Source organism: Moschus berezovskii, chromosome 1 (assembly GCF_049115385.1).
Source record: "Moschus berezovskii isolate FMDL1 chromosome 1, NW_MosBer_1.0, whole genome shotgun sequence".
In the NCBI taxonomy this organism is placed as follows: domain Eukaryota; kingdom Metazoa; phylum Chordata; class Mammalia; order Artiodactyla; family Moschidae; genus Moschus; species Moschus berezovskii.
In genome coordinates this window covers 94,185,490-94,206,813 of record NC_142460.1, presented here as the reverse complement: position 1 = coordinate 94,206,813, position 21,324 = coordinate 94,185,490, and the positions used below count along the sequence as shown (strand labels likewise).

At 49.9% G+C, this 21,324-nt stretch overlaps 1 protein-coding gene across 1 annotated transcript in view; it reads right to left on the bottom strand.

The window, feature by feature from the left end:
* Positions 1-283: 283 nt before the first annotated feature.
* The window catches only part of XXYLT1 (xyloside xylosyltransferase 1), a 182,748-nt gene continuing 161,707 nt past the window's right edge, over positions 284-21,324 (bottom strand). Inside the window, exon 4 of the mRNA XM_055407447.2 lies at positions 284-3,616. Coding sequence (XP_055263422.2) covers positions 3,220-3,616 — 397 coding nt within the window. The 3' untranslated portion in view covers positions 284-3,219. The remainder of the gene's footprint in view (positions 3,617-21,324) is intronic.

Sequence of the window (21,324 nt, the reverse complement as noted above, 5' to 3'; positions counted from 1 at the left end):
TCCAAGATGGCCCAGGGGGTTGGGGGAGAACGTGGGCTCACAGCCAGGCCTGTTTCAGGAGAGAAGTTCTCTCTATGGTACTACCTTGCTTGCTCGGAAATCTCTGCTTGCCCTGCCAGACTCCATGTTCAGCCCAACCTTGGGTCTTCATGCTGAGATCAGGTCTGATGATGGTTAAAGCAGGTGCCAAACCCAGCTGCACTTGCCCCCTAAGCCAGTGAGCCCCCCTGCACCAGCATGCACACTGTACCTTGATGAGATGTTATGGAAAGGGGGATGCTGTAGTTTGGTTCTGACACATGCAAAAATAAATCTCTTTAATAAGCCCGCAAGTCTCCCAAAGGCCATTGTCGTTTATGTACACACAAAAGATGACATTATCAGAAGTGAAAGCAGAGTCTGGAGATGCTATTATTAGGTTTTTTTATTTGGAGAACTAGGGCATCCATAGGGAAAGTAGAAAACCCAGAGCCTGTTTACCCAGGATTGTTTTCTTGTGGATGACAGTAACCAGAGTCAACAGTGAACTGTAAGGTGGTCAGGATGATGCTTGCCTGTAATTGGAGGGAAGGTGTGTGGCTACAATTTTACAGCCTTCACTGTTTGTCTCACTATGGAAAATATACAAGTAAGTACAGAAGAAGATTAAAAAGCATCTTAATCCTACTGCCCAGAAAGGTTCCCTTTTTGGACTTCAGTTCCAATCATACCTGCAGGCCTATGCTCCACTTGCAAGGCAAATTAAACAGCACAGTTGTTTTTGCGCTGCACTGATCATCTGTTGTTATTTAGTCGCTAAGTCGTGTCCAACTCTTTTGTGATCCCTGGGACTGTGGCCCGCCAGGTTCCTCTGTCCATGGGATTTCCCAGGCAAGAATACTGGGGTGGGTTGCCTTGCTTCTAACAGGATCCCAGTCAGGAACAAGCCTTCCAGGATTTGTCAAAAAGTTGCTCACGGAAAAACTCAGGAGCACATGATGGCTTTGTTGTTCTGGCTGGGTTTCCTGTTGTTATTTTGCTGTTCACCATGGAGTTGTAAGATTCAGGTTATTCAAGACAGAGAAGGGGGAAGCTCCTGCGTAGGTAATCACAAAGGTAAACAAGATTTTGTTTGGCTTGTGCCCATTTTGATCAGTTTATTGCTTTTTCCTTGCAATGATAAAGTCCACTCAAGCTATAGAAACATTTTAATTACTGAAACTACTGCAGGAAAAATACTTTGCTATTGTGAGTCTAAAATGCTCCAGTGTTTCATTCAGTTTTCCCCATTAAAATAATTGTTTTTTAATGTGTTTGAAACATGATTTTTTTAGGTATTGAACTAATGAAACACAGAGAACAGGCTCTGTCTCAATATATTTACATACCATATATGTAATTTAAAAAATAAAATTAGGATCATTAATACATATAATTTTATATTTTGCATTCTTAATAGCATATTATAAGCATTTTTCAAGGCATTATTTTTCAAAAAAAATTTGTAATGCCTAAAGTATTCCATTATACAGCTATAACACACATTACTTATCCACTCTGCTATTCAGCATTGTTACTGCCAATTTTTTTCTATTATAAAAAGGGTTGTAATAAACAACGACTCTGTCCACATCTCCTGTTATTTTCTTACAATAAATTTTAGAATCTGAATTACCTTCTTGAATCTTAGTGTGTGTGATCACATACATAATACAATGCTTGGCACAGAGCAGGCATTCAATATTTGGTGGCTATAACTAGGAAGTCAAGTACCTAACAGAACAGTCCTGTTCTGTCAGAGCTGAGAGTTAGGAGAGACATGTGCGCCATTTCATCAGGGGACGATGTAGCCGGATACTTAGGGGTAAGCAGATGAGAACTGATGGGGGGCAGTTTTGCTCCCAGAAGCAGACGGGTCTGCCAATACCTAGAATGAAATGCTTCTGTTTTGAGTCCAGTGCAACCTTCTTCAGACACTCTCCCCTGTAGGCCCTAGAGACCAACTGTAAGCACACTTAGACAGTCATGTGGGGAGGGATACTCTGAATGACACTGATCACACTCTTGATTCAGGTCCTTCAGGAAACTGATCAGAGAGCAAACAGCATAAATCACTGTGTTCTCAAAGATTATTTATTAACTATTCTCACTCATGGTAGAAAAAAAAAAGATAGTAAATGAAACTGATATAAGATGAAAAGCCAACATTTCTTCTCCAAGGACCTCAGCTGAATTGTACAGAATGGACCACAATGGGCTTCATGTTTAGAGCTCACTTATAGGAGAACTCAGAAAGCAGAAATCAAGAAATGACAGCCTCATTTTCTTCTAAGGTATGGGGTCTCATCTGGTGCAATAAAGTCATGAGGATGATTCTTCTGAATAAAAGGTTAGAAGGCTTGTAAGTCTAAGAGTGACATCCCTGCCAAGTTGCAAGGTTACATTCAGGTACTGCTGGGCTGGCTCCTCTTTGGAATGAGTCTTCCCAATCCAGACAATCCTGTCGTTGGGGCTGGCCAATCACAAATCTTGATGGCAGATTTCATCTCTGAGCAGAGTCTGGTCACCTGGAGCTGGCTTGGATGATTAAGGGATAATGAGGTTCTGTGATGCAGTTGGGAGATGAACGCTGTGAAGGCTCAATGAGACCAGGTTTCTTATGTGGCCACAGTTGGTGGTGACCTTTACACCTGCACCAGGCGCCAGGAGCATTGTGAGAATAACCCACAGCCTCCCAAATGCATGTGCGGAAGGCTAGCATTCCTTTGGATGCTTAAACTCTGGGTTGGTCTTTAAAACCCTGGCTCATGCATTTAAAGCTCACTAGGAGCTACAGCAGTGCTGTTTGTTCTGTCTCACCTGTCGATTTAAAGTAAATTTATATTTGGTCTATGAAAGCCCAGTTCCTAAAAGGATTTCCAGCCTTTGGGGACTGAAGGCAAGGGGCACCGTTTTGTTTTCTTCCTTCTTTTCGAACGCTTGCTTCCTAGCCCACCAGAAGAGGTTTGTGTGTGTGTTCTTCACAACGTCTGGCTCCTGAAGGCAAAAGGTCCAGAGCGCCAGTGGGGTGCAGGCCAGGCATCCCCGGGCGGCCTCAGACAGCACCCCTGGGTGGGAGAGCCGCAGCACCTGATCACAAGGACGTCCTGCAGTGTCCCTATAGGAGTCCAAATGCTGTCCCGGGCCTGCCCGAGAGGCGCCCAGATTCTGAGCCCGAGGGCACGGCGGGCGGGGCGGGGCCTAGGCCTCGGGGATCGGGGTGTTGCAGTTGCCGTGGTAGATCTTGACGTGGCCCTCGCACCGGAAGTAGGCATCGAAGACGTCGCTGTAGCCGTGATCCCTCCACCAGGTGCAAAGCTGCCGGTTCCAGGTACAGTCCAGCACGTGGAAGAGCTCGGGGTGCTCCATGCCAATCATGGTGAAGAAATCCTGGTCCCCGAGGTGGCCCCGGAAGTGGTACTTGTCGGCCAGCTGCTGCACCTGCGCCGGCTCCAGCAGGCGGTCGTACAGCGGGGACTGGCGCATGGCCTCCAGGTTGAGCAGCATCACCCCGCTGTTGAAGCCTGGGAGCCCCTCGGGGGGAGGGCTCCCGACCCGCGTCTGGGGGTTATCATGGCGGAACTGCCAGAACGTGTGCCTAGGGAGGGGGAAGAGAACAGATTTAGCCTGATGTGTGTGTGAGAAACAGTCTGTGAGCTCATTTCCCTGGGTCTTTACAAACACCCCAGAGGGAGGGTCCACTGTTACTGCAGTTTTACAGCCACCAGACCTGAGACAGTCTGAGGTTCAGAATCTGCCTCACACCCCCAGTAGGAGGTAGAGCCGGGCCAAGTGGTCTCCCGAGTACCAGCCTCAGTGTTCTTCCCACCAGCCTGTGATGACGCCATTGTCTCCATCCATTACATCCGTACAGGCTTAGGGAGCACCAGGCACTGCACCCTAGAGACAGGTGCTCCCAGAGACAATACGTCACCTCCTGCTGCACAGAGAGGTCAGGGACTGCCCCAAAGTCATGCAACCAGCAAGCAGCACAGGCTGGGACTCAACCCAGGCCTCCTGTCCCAGCGTCCACTTCTGAGGACAGCAGCAATCTAGGTGGAACCTTCCACCCGTTTGTGTCTGTGATTGTGAAAATGAGAGAAGAGAGAGCACTGGAGGAGCAACTCTGAATGGTGATCAGGTAGAGACAGAGCTAAACACAGGCTGAATCAAAATCATTGTCTGCTTTAGAACAAACCTCTTTATTAAGACCCCACACCTAGCATTTCTGAAACAGCTCAGGGCACTTGCATGAGCCAGAGTGAAAGCAGCTGTGGGATAGCCAGGTGGTGGTTGTTTAGCCGCTCATTTGTGTCCGACTGTGACCCCATGGACTGTAGCCCACCAGGCTCCTCTGTCCATGGGATTTTTCCCAGGCAAGAATACTGGAGTGGGTGTTCATTTCCTCCTCCAGGGGATCTTCACAACTCAGGGATCAAACCCACATCTCCTGCATTGCTGGCGGATTCTTTACCACTGAGCCACCTGGGAAGCCCAGGACAGCCAGGTAGAATTATGGCAATTTTAGAGAGCAGCATGGCTCAATCTTAGTCTCTCTCTAGGCAGATTTAAACATCCAGTCTAGGTATACAGCTCATGGGATATTAGAACCAAGGGACCAAATGCTTCCATCTGGAGAAGGGAAGTCAGACCCAGAAAGCTCTCTGTGGGTGATGGGGTGAGAGCACTACCCACTCAGTTCTCCAGTCTCTTTAATATCAAGTTCCAGCATGAGGTGGGGACAGGAAGGACCAGAGAGCCCCAGGCTCCACACCCACAGAGATGCAGGCAGAGCAGCCAGACCTGCAACCTGGAGGAAGGAGGAGAGACGGAAGGTCCTCTGTCGTGGGCAAGAGCAGGAGTGGACCTTGCTTTCTTTTACCAGCTTTGCCTCTTCCCTAGAGTCTGTAGGGTGGGGAATGCATCAGGACAAAGCCACCCTCTGGCCTCCCTTTTAGCAGCTCCCCTGACCAATCACAGGGAGGAACTGGGCGGTGAAGTGGACAGTGCAGTGGAAAGGCCTGGCCTGGGGTGGGCCTCCCTTATCCATTTTCCAGTTCAACACAATTCTCCAAGTCTGGGAATAGAGAACAGTTCCTTGAGGTCTCACATATCAAAAGGGGCCGAGACTTTGCTTCTGGCCAGGGCAAAGCATTCCATTTGGACTTCTTACAAGGGGGAGTACACAAGTTCATTGTCTGAATTTCACCGTAGTTGAACTGTGAGTGGAACAGAGCTCTGGCGCCTGCTTGGTGATAACAACATCGGCAAAAATAAGCTTCCAAAGCAAACAGAGATGGTAGATCTTTCTAGCCACCAAAGCCCACAGTGATGGTATCATAGCGAGGTTAGAATGCAGTTTGAGAACTGTGAGTTCATTTTACCATATTTCCTCCAAATGGTTAATTTCAGGAACCCTTCAAATCAGGAGAGAGTTTGGGTTTGTTTTGCTATTCTAGCTGGAAATGTTATTACCCCCATTCTCAGTAACTGGTAGAGCAAGAAGACAAAGGATGTGGAAGATCTGAACAAAGCTATCAAGCAACTTGACCTAGTTGACATTTGTGGAACTCTCTACCCAGCAACAGCAGAACACACATTCTTTCCTCCTGCAAATGGAGCATTCACCAAAATAGACCATATGATGGATGACAAAACAAGTCTCAATACATTGAAAAAGGTTAAAAGTCATATAAAGAATGTTCCCTAACCAAAATGGAATTGCACTTGAAATAAATAAAACTAGAGGAAATTTCTAAATATTTGGAAATTAAGCAGCACACCTTTAAACAATCCATTGGTCAAAGAAGAAATCGTAAGGAAAATCAAAGTATTGTAAATTGAATGAATAGTCACATACCTTTTCATTTTCAAAAGCACGGTGACCAACTGTCCATGTCCTAAGAAACCCTGAGTCCTAGTCTCAGGCAAACCAGGATGTTTGGTCATCCATTGAAACATTTGGGTTCCAAATATAAGTTACATGTCACCTTGGGTATAGGGCTTTTCTCTCCCTCTGTCTTTTTTAAGGGGAGGGATGTTATCTTGCCAAGATGTAAGATTTACCCCCAGAGAGGAGACAGCCGGAGGAAGGGAGAAGGTGGCAGTGGAGAGGCAGAGCCAGTGCTTGTGGAGCCCCTGGACACCTCATACCCCATCAAGCTCACTGGTCCCCTGTCCTTCCCCCAGAGTTCTGTCCTCCACTCCCAGAGGACAGGGCAGGGGAACGTGGCTCGGGCTGGTGGTGTGAGCATGAGGGTCACCTCTGTGACCACCATTGCCTCTGCTTCCTCAGCACCCAGCATGGTCCTGGCTCTGCTGTACCAGGACCGAGGGAAAGGTCAGTGCATCTCAGGCTCTGTGGCCTTCAGTATCACCTGGCACCAGGGGCAGGGAAACAAAGTCAGGATGCAAAGTTGTTCCTGCTGAGAAAAAACCTGCTGCTTCTCTGGATTCACTGCTGCCAGGCCTATTTTTGGGGAGAGTGAGGAACAGGGATCCATGAGAGGGTTCTTGGATGTTTTTAAGTTTCGGAAGGGTTTCGACTCTCAAGCAAGCTGGGAAGCAGAGGGACCAGCAGTAGCCCTGGGGCACTCTTACCAACCTCAGCAGGGAAGCTTCCCCAATTCTTCCTGTCTATACCAGAGTAACCTGGCACTGAACCTGCTGGCTCAGGAGGGTGGGGCCAGAGGTGGAAAGATGGACAGAACGTTTTTCCAAGCAGAGACCATAATCCCAGTGGCTCTTTGGGAACACGCCACCTAGCACTGCTGCTAAATCAAGACAAAGAGGCACTTCCTAACAAAGAGCCAGAAAGAACCAGGTCTGGGACATCAGAGCATTGTGATATGTACGAAGCAAGGGAGGGACAGGAAATTGAAAATACAAGCCACCCAGGGAGTGGGAAGCAGAAACACAGCCTGAAAATGAACCAGTGGCCCTCTAAGTAGAAAATTATTGCCCTTGTTTAAAGCATTCATACTACCCCAAGATGAACCCAGAAAAGCAGAGCAGCTGTTTAGGGCAATGATGGAGCTCTCTGGCCCTTACGGCAGCTGGTTCTTGTGGAGGAACTGCCCCAGCCTGGGGGTGGACAGTGATCCAGGGATGTGGAGTGATGAGCGCTCACAGAAAGGGTCTGATCCCACCACAGGGACTGGCCTGACAGGGTGGGGTCCCCAGTTCCTTCCCTGCTGCAGTATGCCGGGGCTGCACAGCCCTCTGACAGTTCTCTACTTTGCTCCTCTCCCAGGAGTACAGCGGCGTCACCGCCTTCACGTTAACAAGGGGGAGCAGAGGCCCTTATTGTTGGCGCAGGGCCCCGACTTGGATCCTCTCGTCTCCAAAGTCCCTTTTCATCTGTGCCTCGGATTCTACCGTGGGCTGATAGTCCAAGGAGCAGCACGTGGACTGCAATCTTATTTCTCAGTTTGGCTAGCACACCCCAAGGCCACAGGCGCCGGGGACCAGGCCATCAGGTGATGCAGCTGCTAGTGCTTCATTGACTGGGGGTGGGGGGAATTGGAGGGCCCCCAGACCCTTGCCTTCCTCACAGGCCCTGGGCTGACCACATATATTCACAGGCACTGCCAGTGGCACCTGCTGAGGCTGCAGGAAACCTCATTATGAATGAAGGGATGGGTTCTGAAAGCTTCCAGAAGTTTCTCAGGATAACCACCATGCCCACACCCACCCGTGTTACACTGCCTAATTGTTACATTTGGGCCTGTGTGGAGGCTTGTCCCCACCCCTGTGGTTACCTGGAGACCCACAAGGGAGGGAATAAGGTTTCTTCCCCTTTAGAAATAATCCTAGCTGTAAAATGAGCCCCGGGGCAGATGGTCTGTTGTAAATAGCAAGTCCTTCCAGAAGCCAAAGAGGCTTGCTGGGAAAGCACAAATGAGGAACCTTCAAGCACGTTCTTCGAGTTTATGGGAGATGCATTTTCTAAATTTTTACATCACATACATCCTAATTAATAATCCTAAAAAGGACTATTAAAAGCTAGTGGACTAACTGTAGTGAGGAAAACTCATCTTTATGGGAAGGAGTATTTGAAGTAACTTTTAAGTCATCTCCTCCCTTGGGTCTTTCCCCTGATAATCATTGCTGAGGTCACTCCAACAAATCTGTCAGCCAGAGACCCTGGCCTAAGAGCCTGAAGCTCACATTCTCCAGAAAAGAACCCAGTTGCCATGAGTCGTCCCTTTCTCCTCCTCCCGCCACCCCAAATCACAGAGCCTTCTGCCTCCCTGTTTCTTCATGATTTGCTGTCTCCTGGGTTGGCCCTTCTCACCTCCTAAGGCTCAGTTTTCTACTTTAACTTCCAAGAGGGGAGAAGCAAAGATGGGGACACGCACAAGGCCCAGACAGTCTGCACAGCATCCCCCCCAGAAGGTTCGAGAAGCCTGTGCTGACAGGCTGAGCTCAGGCCATAGGTTCTTAGGCCAAGAAGGCTCCATTGTAGGTTGGGGATTCACAAGGATGGTCCCACTCACAGCACATCTCACCATGGCTCACCCACCCGCATCCCACCCCCCCCACCCCCACCGCCAAGTGGCCCTAGAGCTGAGGGCAAAGTCTCTAAGGAACACAAGAGGCCAGCCTCCACTGGGAGAAGCACGCTGCCTAAACAGCAAAGGCTGGATCAGGAAACTCTGTCATACCTTCCTCATGCCTGTGCTTATGTCCCAGGGCAGTCAGCTTTTGTTTGACTTGGAAGCGACCCTATTTTCCAGTCCTCTGAGAGGAAAGACCATGCTCAGGAGCAGCCCAGTGTTTCACCCAGCCCCTGTCCTTCAAGGTGACAGGGGACAGTTCTGGGGCATGCAGGACTGACCTCAGAGCGGCGGCACTGCCACTCAGCCTTGAGCTGAGGTTCTATGGGACTGGCACTCACCCCTGAGATGGGACCCCGGGGGCCTGGGCTGAGGAGCGGCTGCATGAACCATGGGCTTCTCAGGGCCTTGGACAGCTCAGCAATAATGTGGGGATGGGGATGAGATGCCCCTTGGGGCAGTCCTGGACTCCAGGAGCAAACACATGCCAGACCCTGACCAGCGCCAGGCCCCTAAGGAGTGACCCTGGCTGTCACTGTGGGTGCTCCTCCCAGATGGCAGATGCCCTCCCTGCCCAGGTTCTTGGTGTGCCCCAGGGACCAGCCCTTATCCACCTGGCCAGGTGTCTGTAGGTCTCTCTCTTGACATGGCTTCCTGCTCTAGGGCTTCTGGTATGACTGTCTCATCCCCAAAGCAGCGCCACCTATGACCTGCCCACCTCTGTGCGACTCTTAACACCTGGCAGAGCACTGGGATCATGGGGTGTGAACACCCGTGCTGCACGACAGCCCTCCAAATGCCGTTTGCTCGGGAGAAGTCTGGGGGGCTGTCAGTGGGCCTGAGACACCCCCAACACAGCATCACTAGGGCCCCCCGGCCCCGCCTCGGTGCCCTCAGGCGGAGTGGATGCACCTCTCTAAAGCATCCATCCTCATCTCTGACCTTCCCGCTCTTCCCCAGCCTGTCTTGACATCCCAGGTTCCTCCCACACCTGCTGCCCTGGAGCTATGAGCTGGTGTGTGGGACTGGGGATTCACTGTCATGCAGATCTAACAAATGGCCCTGGAAAACCAATGTGCCGACTGGATGGGCCCTGGAGGGCTGCATGGGGAGGAACTGGGGCAGAGACAATGGGGGAAGAGACACTGGAGGGTTCAGCCGGTCAGACGGAACTCTGAAGGCCTCAGGCCTAGGCTATGACAGGGATGGCAGAGCCACCAACGGCAAACCTGGGAGGACGCAGAGGGGTGTGACCATTCAGTCCTGAACAGGAGCCAGCAGGGGGCTGGATGCAGGCCACAAACGCAGTGCAAAGCAGGCAGGACAGAATTCTGGAGAGTTCTGACATTTAGGGAACGGAGGAAGAGAAGCAAGAAAACATGTAAGACCTTGAAGTAGCTCAGTCACCTGTCCACAACACAATGGCCTGAGCAGCCAGTACCAACTCAGCCTGGGGCCCTCTGTCTGCTATGAGAACCCCAAGGAGCCACAGCCACCTCCAGCTAGACCAGCTGGCCCACTGTGCACACTCCAGCCCCTCGTCCCCAGCCCTTGTGACAGGGGCTCAGAGTACCCCCGGCCTGCCTCCTCACCCCATCCAATTCAGTGGGCCTCCAGGCCTTCTCTCCTGAAGTGTTGCCCTCTAGACCTTCGTACTGATAACTGCCCATTCTCTGCCTCCATTCGAACATACACTGATCAGGACAGAATGACACCCCAGACAGTACTAAGTATCTCAACCGCTCCATCCCCAAATAGAGACGGATCCTGCTGCTGCTTGCCCAGACCCCAGGGAAGCACACTGTCTCCCTGACACACCCTTCCAGAGCTGTGCTCCCACCACCCACTGCAGCCGCACCATCAGTCTAGTAGCCTCCTCACCTCCTTGCTCGTCACCTCTGCTTACATCCACACCCTCTTCTCTGCTCCATCCCCAGAGCACCCTCAATAATTTCAGTGGCCTCACCGTGGCCTCAGGGTTCTTCAAGCCCCTCTTGAGCTATTCACTTGGTGCCCCTTCTGTGCCCCTTGCAACCAGAAGGCACCCTGCTCCAGATTTAATGCAATTCTTATCAAATTACTCATGACTTGTTTTTAGAACCAGAACAAATAATCCCAAAATTTATATGGAAACATAAAAGACAGAATTGCCAAAGCAATCCTAAGGAAAAAGAACAAAGCAGTAGGCATAATCCTTCTAGACTTCAGACAACACTACAAAGCTACAGTAATCAAAACAGCACAACAGTACTGGCACAAAAATATGGATCAATGGAACAGAATAGAGAGCCCAGAAATAAACCCACGTATCTGTGGTCAGTTAATCTTTGACAAAGGAGGCAAAAATATACAATGGAAGAAAGACAATCTTTTCAACAAGGAGTGTTGGGAAAACTGGAGAGTTCTATGTAAAACAAGGAATTTAGAGCACACTCTCACACCATACACAAAAATAAACTCAAAATGGTTTAAAGATTTAAGACGTGACACCAAAAAACTCCTAGAAGAGAACATAGGCAGAATATTCTCTGACATACCAGTGTTTCACAGGTCCCAAGGCAACAGAAATAAAAGCAAACAAATGGGACCTAATCAAACTTACAAGCTTTTGTGCAGCAAAGGAAACCATAAACAAAATGAAAAGACAACCAATGGACTGGGAGAAAATATTTGCAAACTACACAACCAAAGAGGGCTTAATTTCTAAAATATACAAACAGATCATACAAGTCAACAACAAAGAAAAGAAAAGGGGGAAAAAGGGGCAGAAAACCAAAATAGACATTTCCCAAAGAAGACATACAGGTAGTCAATAGGTCCATGAAAAGATGCTCAACATTGCTAATTATTAGAAAAATGAAAATCAAAACAACAATGAGGTCTCATCTCACACCACGCAGAATGGCCATCATTAAAAAGTCTATATAATAAATGCTAGAGAGGGTACGGGGAAAAGGGAACCCTCCTACACTGTTGATGGGAATGTGAATTGGTGCAGCCACTATGGAAAACAGTAAGGAGGTTCATACTAAAAAGAGAGTTGTCATATGCTCCAGCAATCCCATTCCTGGCCTTATATCCAGACAAAACCATAATTCAAACAGATACATGCACCCCTATGTTCATAGCAGCACTATTCACAATAGCCAAGACATGGAAATGACCTAAACGTTCATCAGCAGATGAATGGATAACGATGTGGTACACATATACAATGGAATACTACTCAGCCATAAGAAAGAATGAAATAATACCATTTGCTGCAACATGAATGGACCTGGAAATTATCATGCTAAGTCAGAAAGAGAAAGACAAATACCATGATACCACTGATATGTACAATCTAAAACATGACACAAATGAACTTATCTATGAAAACAGAAACAAACATAGAGACTTGTGGTTGCCAAGGGGGAATAGGGGCAGGGGAGAGATGGATTGGGAGTTTGGGATTAGCAAATGCAAACTATTACATGTAGAAATGGATAAACAACAAGGCCCTATGATAACTGAATCGTTTTGCTGTACGGCAGAAATTAACACATCATTGGGACTTCCCTGGCAGTCCACTGGTTAAGACTCTACTCTCCTTGTGCAGGGGGCACAGTTTGATCCCTGGTTGGGGAACTGAGACCCTACATGCTGCACAGTGCAGCCAAAAATTTTTTGAAAAAATTTACGAAAAGAAGGCACTCTCCACCAGGGCCAGGGAGCTGAGGTACTTCCCCTCTGACCACCTGTCCTGCCCTCACCCCCACTCTCACCCCCATGGAAGCTGCCCGTCGGCCCCTTGGGAGTCTCTGGGACCAACGCTCCCTGTTTTCTAGGTTGTCGGTCTCTCCTGGCTCCCCTAGTTCCCCACCCAGTCTAAACTGCCTCCCCCCAGCACCTCACCTGGAACATGACAGTGTTAAGTTTCAAATGAATGGGCGGATGAATGGATTACAGAATGAATGAACAAGGGAATAAGAGACTGTAAAATCAGATGGCTGAAATTTAAAAGAGGAGGATGTTGATGAAGTTGGTGGAACAATTCAGAAAGGCAGTTCAGGGAGAGAGCACCCTGAGCCCTCTGAGCTGGGGCCATGGGAGTCTTCTCTGTGGGGAGCCAGGTCCCTCTTGGTGTGAGGACAGAGAGGGCAAGGGAGAAAAGTTGGTCTCATGAGCTCAGGAATCCACATCTGTGATGAGATGCGGGTATGATAAAGGTAGGCCATGAAGACCCCCAGATGGTAAAATGACTCAGTGGTGCCCACTATGCTGTGGAAAATGCCCTTCCTAATGCTGACCCTGGAAGAGGCCCTGGCCTCCAAGTAGTGGGGCTTGTATATCACTGCTAGGGAGTAACTCAAAGCTGGTGTGCAATCAGGTGACCAGGAGGCTGGGCTGGTCATGACTCATTCAGGGGGCCTCAGCTCAGCTCCACAATTCTGCCCTTTCCCAGAAGTCCGATGAGGGAGGGGCTTTCATCAGGGTGAAGACTAAGCCAGATAGAGTCACCTTCAGAAGTGGCTCACTGCTCCCGAGAGCCCCGCGGCACTAGGGGACATGGGAGAGAAGTGCCCAGGATGCCAGGAAAACACATGCTGGGTGTTTTCCGGGACACCGAGCAGAACCTACGGAGGCGTGTGTGGTAAGGATGATGGGGAGGGACATGGGTGGAATTTAACCTTGTGCCTGAGTTAAGCTCAATCTACCCCAGTACCCTTCACACCCTGGCATGGCTGACAGGGGTGCAAAGGCCACTGAGCTCCAGGAAAATGTGTTATTTCTCAAGCCCAGAAGCAACCTGTGAGCCTTCCACTTCATCTGGGCTGACCACTGCCTGGCCTGCCCCTGCTTGCCTTCCTGCACACGGTGGCATGGGTCTTGGTCAAGGGTAGAACGAGTGATTGGCATATTGACACAAACACGGGGATATCCCACCTGTCAGGCACAAAGCAAGGCACTGGGGCTGGGGTGGGGGGGGCAGGGGGACAGCAATGGGCCAGACACAGGCCCCACCCCTCAGGTGCCTGTCATGGCCAACAGTACTTCTCAGATGTCACTGTGCCGGGGGCTCACCTGGGATCTGGTTAAAATGCAGATCCTCATTCAGAAGCTGCATTTCTGTCAAGCTCCCAGGTGATGCTGATGCTGAGGATTGTACTCAAAAGAAACAGGGTATTTTAAATAATTTTAAAAGAAATGAAAACCACATGAACAGCAGTGACATTATTTTATCCTGAAAATGGCCATGAAATAGGTGGCATGGCCACTTGCAAATTTTATGCTAACATTTGCTGAGCTTTCTCACTTTGTCAGGGTCCTGGAGGGACCACTGGGGAGATGCTTCCTGGAAGCAGGGTGCTGAAGATGCCAGGAGGGAGGGCCCAGGTCTGCCAGCTTCCTTCCCCAGGGGTCAGAAGTCAGTCCGCGGTGGAGAGGGAGGCAGGTACACATCAGTCATCCACTGACTTTAAAAATGTTCCAGTTCATGATGGGGTTAAGAATGCAGGTTCCGGGGCTTCCCTGGTGGCTCAGTGGTAAGGATCTGCCTGCCAATGCGGGAGATGTGGGTGCGGCCCCTAGTCCTGGAGGATCCCACATGCTGCCAAGCAGCTAAGCCCATGCGCCACAACTACTGAGTCCGTGCTCTAGCATCCAGTGCTGCAACTGCTGAAGCCCCTGAGTCAAGAGCCAGTGCCCCGCAACAAGAGAGGCCCACAGAGAAGCCACTGCAATCAGAGGCCTGCACATCACAACTAAACAGTAGCCCCCTGCTCTCCACAGCCAGAGAAAAGCCCACATAGCAATGAAGACCCAGTACAGCCAAAAATAAATACATAAAATTATTAAAAAACAAAAAATTTCCAAAATATACAAGCAGGTCATACAACTCAATACCAGAAAAACAAACAACCCAATCAAAAAGTGGGCAACAGTCCTAAACAGATAATTCTCCAAGGAAGACATAGAGATGGCTAATAAACACATGAAAAGATGTTCAACATTGCTTATCATCAGAGAAATGCAAGTCAAAACTACAATGAGATACCACCTCACACTGGTCAGAACGGCCATCATCAAAAAATCCACAAACAACAAGTGCTAGTGAGGGTGTGAGAAAAGAGAACCCTCTTGCACTGCTGGTGGGAATGTAAATTGATAGAGCCATTATGGAAGACATTATGGCTGCTGCTGCTGCTGCTGCTAAGTCGCGTCAGTCGTGTCCAACTCTGTGCAACCCCATAGATGGCAGACCACCAGGCTCCGCCGTCCCTGGGATTCTCCAGGCAAAAGCACTGGAGTGGGCTGCCATTTCCTTCTCCAATGCATGAAAGTGAAAAGTGAAAGTGAAGTCGCTCAATCATGTCCGACTCTTCGTGACCCCATGGACTGCAGCCCACCAGGCTCCTCTGTCCATGGGATTTTCCAGGCAAGAGTACTGGAGTGGGTTGCCATTGCCTTCTCCGAAGACATTATGGAGATTCCTTAAAAAACTAGGAATAAAACTACCATATGACCCAGCAATACCACTCCAAGGCATATACCCTGAGGAAACCAAAACTCAAAAAGATACATGTACCCCAATGTTCACTGCAGCACTATTTACAATAGCTAGAACATGGAAGCAACCTAGATGCCCATCAACAGATGAATGGATAAAGAAGCTGTGGTACATATATACAATGGAATACTACAGCCATGAAAAGGAACGCATTTGAGTCAGTTTTAATGAGGTGGACAAACCTAGAGCCTACTATACAGAGTGAAATAAGTCAGAAAGAGAAGAATCCAAATAATATATATTAGTGCATATATATGAAATCTAGAAGGATGGTACTGATGAACCTATTTGTAGGGAAGCAGTGGAGACACAGACATATAGAACAAACTTATGGACAGGGTTGTGGGGGCGGAGGAAGGAGAGGGTGAGATGAATTGAGAGTAGCATGGAAGCATATCCACCATCATATGTAAAACAGCCAATGGAAATTCGCTGTATGACTCAGGGAATTCCAACTGGGGCTCTGTAACAACCTAGAGGAGTGGGAAAGGGTGGGAGGTGGGAAGGAGGTTCAAGAGGCAGGGGACATATGTATACCTATGGCTAACTCATGTTGATGTATGGCAGAAATCAAACCAATACTGTAAAGCAATTATCCTTCAATTAAAAATAAATAAATATTTTTTAAAAAGAAAAGAATGCAGGTTCCGGTGAAGACAGTCTGAATTCATATCCTGGTCCTCTGCTTACTGCTACCCTGAAAAAGGTACTAAAGCATTCTGTGCTTCAGGTCCCCATATGGAAACAGGTTGTGAGGATTTTATTAAATAAGGCAGGCAAAACAATACCATCAGAGATGATGGAAGCCAAGGACACACATCATGTTCAGTGAGCAGCAGTACAGACTGTCCGCAGCACACACACACTACCCCCACTCTCTCACTCCCCACCATCCGGGCCGGGCGTGTGGTGAGCAGGGACCCCAAACTCGGTTCACTGGCTCTGCCCCACCAGCAGGCAACCTTGGGCAAGTCACTTCCCTACCAGAGCCTCATTCCTGTGCCTGTTAAGTGGACTAATCAGGTCTGGATCCTTTTCTCCTTTGAAAGCCTAGGGTTCTGAGCCAGGACTAGGATTCACCATCCATGAAACTTTGGGAATGAACTTTAAGACAGTGTAGTAATCACCAAACTCCAAAAATCAATCCCTCTTAAATGCAGCAGCACCCTGTGAGTACAACAGGGATTTGTTGTTGTTTCAAAACCCATTTCTAAGCACCAGCAAAGCCCCACCATTTGTCTAGGGACTTCCCAATTATAAGCTCCAGCTATTTGTCACGGGAGGGGGTGGGAGAGGGCAGCACACAGGGCAACAGCTGTACAGGATTTGTTTCTGCTGCGTCCTTATACTTTGGTCCCCTGTGGGTGCTCGTAAATACAGTCTTCAGGAAGTAGGGACGGACTGTTCCCATCTTTCTGCCTCCCTCCTTCCTTCCCTTCCTGATGTTTCACTGGATGTTGCTGAAACCTGCCCGTCTCCTCTCTCTCCGGGTGCACTGTCTGAGCAGCTGTGCAGGAGCAGGCAAGGCAGGAAAATTCCCCATCTCCCCAGCACTTTATGCCATCAGTTGTGCTGTGCTTAGTCGCTCATTTGTGTCCAGCCCTTTGCAACCCCATGGACTGCAGCCTGCCTGGCTCCTCTGTCCATGGAGATTCTCCAGGCAAGAATCCTCCAGGGGATCTTCCCAACCCAGTGATTGAACCCAGGTCTCCCGCATTGCAGGTGGATTCTTTACTGTCTGAGCCACTAGGGAAGTCCAAGAATACTGGAGTGGGTAGCCTATCCCTTCTCTGGGGGATCTTCCCAACCCAGGAATCGAACCGGGATCTCCTGCACTGCAGGCAGATTCTTTGCCAGCTACCATGGAATTGCCATGGAAGTGGGGATCAAAGCAGAAGAGAAAGTGAGGGGCCCTGAAGCCAGTTCAGTTCAGTTCAGTTCAGTCGCTCAGTCGTGTCCGACTTTCCGCGACCCCATGAATCACAGCACGCCAGGCCTCCCTGTCCATCACCAACTCCCGGAGTTCACTCAAACTCATGTCCACAGAGTCGGTGATGCCATCCAGCCATCTCATTCTCCGTCGTCCCCTTCTCCTCCCACCCCCAACCTTTCCCAGCATCAGAGTCTTTTCCAGTGAGTCAACTTGTCGCATGAGGTGGCCAAAGTATTGCAGTTTCAGCTTTAGCATCAGTCCCTCCAATGAACATCCAGGACTGATCTCCTCTAGAATGGACTGGTTGGATCTCCTTGCAGTATAAGGGACTCTCAAGAGTCTTCTCCAACACCACAGTTCAAAAGCATCGATTCTTCGGCGGTCAGCCTTCTTCACAGTCCAACTCTCACATCCATACATGACCACGGGAAAAACCATTGCCTTGACTAGACGGACCTTGGTTGGCAAAGTAATGTCTCTGCTTTTTAATATACTATCAAGGTTGGTCATAACTTTCCTTCCAAGGAGCAAGCGTCTTTTAATTTCCTGGCTGCAATCAGCATCTGCAGTGATTTTGGAGCCCAAAAAAACAGTCTGACACTGTTTCCACTCTTTTTCCATCTATTTCCCATGAAGTGATGGGACCAGATGACATGATCTTTGTTTTCTCAATGTTGAGCTTCAAGCCAACCTTTTCACTCTCCTCTTTCACTTTCATCAAGAGGCTTTTGAGTTCCTCTTCACTTCCTGCCATAAGGGTAGTGTCATCTGCATATCTGAGGTTATTGATATTTCTCCCGGCAATCTTGATTCCAGCTTGTGCTTCTTCCAGCCCAGCGTTCCTCATGATGTACTCTGCATATAAGTTAAATAAGCAAGGTGACAATATACAACCTTGACGTACACCTTTTCCTATTTGGAACCAGTCTGTTGTTCCATGTCCAGTTCTAACAGTTGCTTCCTGACCTGCATACAGGTTTCTCAAGAGGCAGGTCAGGTGGTCTGGGATTCCCATCTCTTTCAGAATGTTCCACAGTTTATTGTGATCGACACAGTCAAAGGCTTTGGCATAGTCAATAAAGCAGAAATAGATGTTTTTCTGAAACTCTCTTGCTTTCTCCATGATCCAGCGGATGTTGGCAATTTGATCTCTGGTGCCTCTGCCTTTTCTAAAACCTGCTTGAACATCTGGGAGTTCACGGTTTACATACTGCTGAAGCCTGGCTTGGAGAATTTTGAGCATGACTTTACTAGCGTGTGAGATGAGTGCAATTGTGTGGTAGTTTGAGCATTCTTTGGCATTGCCTTTCTTTGGGATTGGAATGAAGACTGACCTCTTCCAGTCCTGTGGCCACTGCTGAGTTTTCCAAATCTGCTGGCATATTGAGTGCAGCACTTTCACAGCATCATCTTTCAAGCCAGACCCCCTGCAAATCTGCCCTCAGCCACAGGGCACACTGTCCTCAACACATACACACAAACCACTAGCCAGCTCTTCTCCTGCAGGTCACGGGGCACAGGCACCAGGATTCAGCCCCACACAGCCAGCAAAGTGACCGGGAAGCATTCCCACCCCTGCCCCATCGAGGAGACTCCTGGGATCTCTCCTCCAGTTTCCCCAGAGGTCTCTGCCCTCATCAATTCCTTCTCAGAAGTGAGGATCACCCATACCTCTAAGTATTCAGTGAATACCTGTTCAAAGCCTAGTGCAGACCACGCACTGTACTGGAAACAACAAGAAAGAAGGAATTAGCTGCTGCCACTCATTACAGCCCTCACTCAGCTTTACACACATTCTCTCAATCCCTCATGACAGCTTCTATGGTCAGTACTATTTCCACCTTACACATAAGGAAATGAAAGCTTAGAGAGGTTAAGTATGTCCTTGTGGTCACATAGCCCTCCTGTGAGGCTAAGCCCAGAGCTGAGGCTGTGCAGCAGGAGGAAGTGCCCTCCCTGCTTAGCGCTGTGTTCCCGGTGGGACCTGGGACTGAGTGGAGCCTATGGGGTGCTCACACCAAGATCAGAGCAGCAGTGAGAAAGAACTCAGAGAATGGATCTTCTGAGCACTCTGGTGCTCAGAAGGGGACCGGTTGGCAGAGCAGAAGACAGGAGAGGGGATTCCACACACCAAGACTGGGGTGGGCTGTGAACTTCATCAGGCCAGTGTGAGCCGTGGAGCAGGCGACTAAGTACTGGAGGACCGAGGGAAGCCCACGAGCTCCCCGCCCCACGTGCACTTAGAGGCAGGAATCCTAGGCCAATGCATGACTCCAGCCCTGGAACCAAAATCCTGCCGCTCAAAAAAACCCTAGAGATGACCCGGGAACACAGAGAGAGGAAGCAGCTTGCACAAGATCACCCCTCTGGGACCTAAGAGGTGACATGCCCCGGCACCACAAAGCCTTCCCATACCAAGAGGATGGCAGCCTCGGCTCTGTCTCATGCTTTTCAGATTCTGACTAAGGAAAATCACACTCTCCTTTAGGGTCATAGTACATCAGTTCTTTCCCTAAAATTCTTGGGTCAGCCTTTGCTGCCTGTTCTTCCCTTGCCATCATTGACTGAGTTTAACCACCCCAGGATGCTCTCTGCAAATGCCCTGCCCCTGTACACAATCCCAGGACCCCAGCAGCCTTTGAAACCAAACTGCAGCAACGCATCCCCCCAGGGGCCTGGGGTGCGGGACACTGAGGACACCGAGACCGCTGTCCTGCGGTCACCAAGGGCGGGCACCCGGTCACCACGCTGGGGGTGGTCCACCCTGGGGAGACCCTCTGCTGAGGCCTGAGATGGGCATCCTGCCAGTCATAGGAGTGCAGGTAAGAGGGAGGCCATGGAGGGAGCCACTCCCAAATTCTATCAAAGCGCTGAAACCCTCCAGAGTCCATGCTTCATCTGCGTGGCCACAGTGTCTTCATGTGGACGAAACCTCTAAAGCAAAGCACCGTCCCCATGGGATGAAATTATTCAGGCATTCTAAATCCTTCTGCGTGAGGTCAAGTAGGAAAGGACACGATCGTCATCTGAAAGTTCAAGCTGAGGACAAGAGGAGGCTCAGCAGGGGCCCCACAGGATGCTACAGGAAGGGGTGTGTGTTTGGAGAGAGAATATCCAGGTTTGCCCTGGCTCCACCCCTCTGTGGCTTCTCTGCAGGGGACAGTGACTTGGGACAAATGTCAGACAGTTTCATCCTCATCCGCAGCCTGACAGTGAGGTCAGAGAGAAGGGGAGCGGGCATTTACCTCCATGTGCCCCTCACACCCTGCCCTGCCTGGGGGCTGCTGTGGGTGTTCACGAGCCACCACCTGTATATGGTGACAACCTGGTGGAGTCCAGGACAATGAAGGGAGACCACTCTCTCCTGGGCTCATTCTGATGATTCCCTCAGTGGGGCCCAGGGGTGACTTCCTGCTCTCAGGCCCTGCAGAGCCTCACCCTCATGAGCACTGTGCCAGGAAAGAGGCCCTAAATCGTGGGCTGGGCCAGCCTCCTCCTCCCCACTACCCCAGGGTTGGCCTGGAGGTGGCTCTCCCTTCAACCCGTGCTGCACAGGCCTCCTGCAGCCCCATGGTGCCCCAGATTCTGAAAGACCGCTCTCCACTTTAAAGGCTCTCCTCCCCCAGAGGCTGCCTGGGACCCGTGTGCTGGGTGGCAGCATTCAGGGTCATCTGTACAGGGCACACCTGAGCCACACATGCCAGGCCTCCAGCCCACCCAAACATCCAGACTGTCCCTGGCCTGCCAGCGTCCCCCCACAGCTGCTGCACTCTGTGCCCCGAAGCCTTGCAGCTTGGCATTCCACAGCGCTGTCTTCTCTGTTTTCTCTCTTTTAAAGAAGAAAAGGAAAAAGAAATTCCACAGAATAATCTGTCCTCCTGATAGGCCGGCTCAGATCGCAGTTGAGCCAGGCTGAATCAAAGTGCAGCATTACCAGGGGGTTATCGGAACTGTCTGGCTCAGAAAATAAACAACTCCTCAAAGGTGGCCTGGGATCTCAGCCACTCCCTGTGCCCTGGTCACTGCAACTGGGGCCCCTCCTGGTCTCTAAACATGCCAGGGGGTCTGGCAGAGCCCACAGAACTGCAGTTCCACCCCACAAGCACAGGGGTTCGGAGCAGGGGCTGTGGAGTCAGGCCTGATCTGTAACTCAGGGCTGCCCCTTCGCAGAGACGGGGGCTCCACCAGTCACTTAACCCTTGAGTGTGGTTATCGTAAACCTGAGAGAATGAGGGGCTTCAATCAAAGTGCCAGGGACCGCCTGG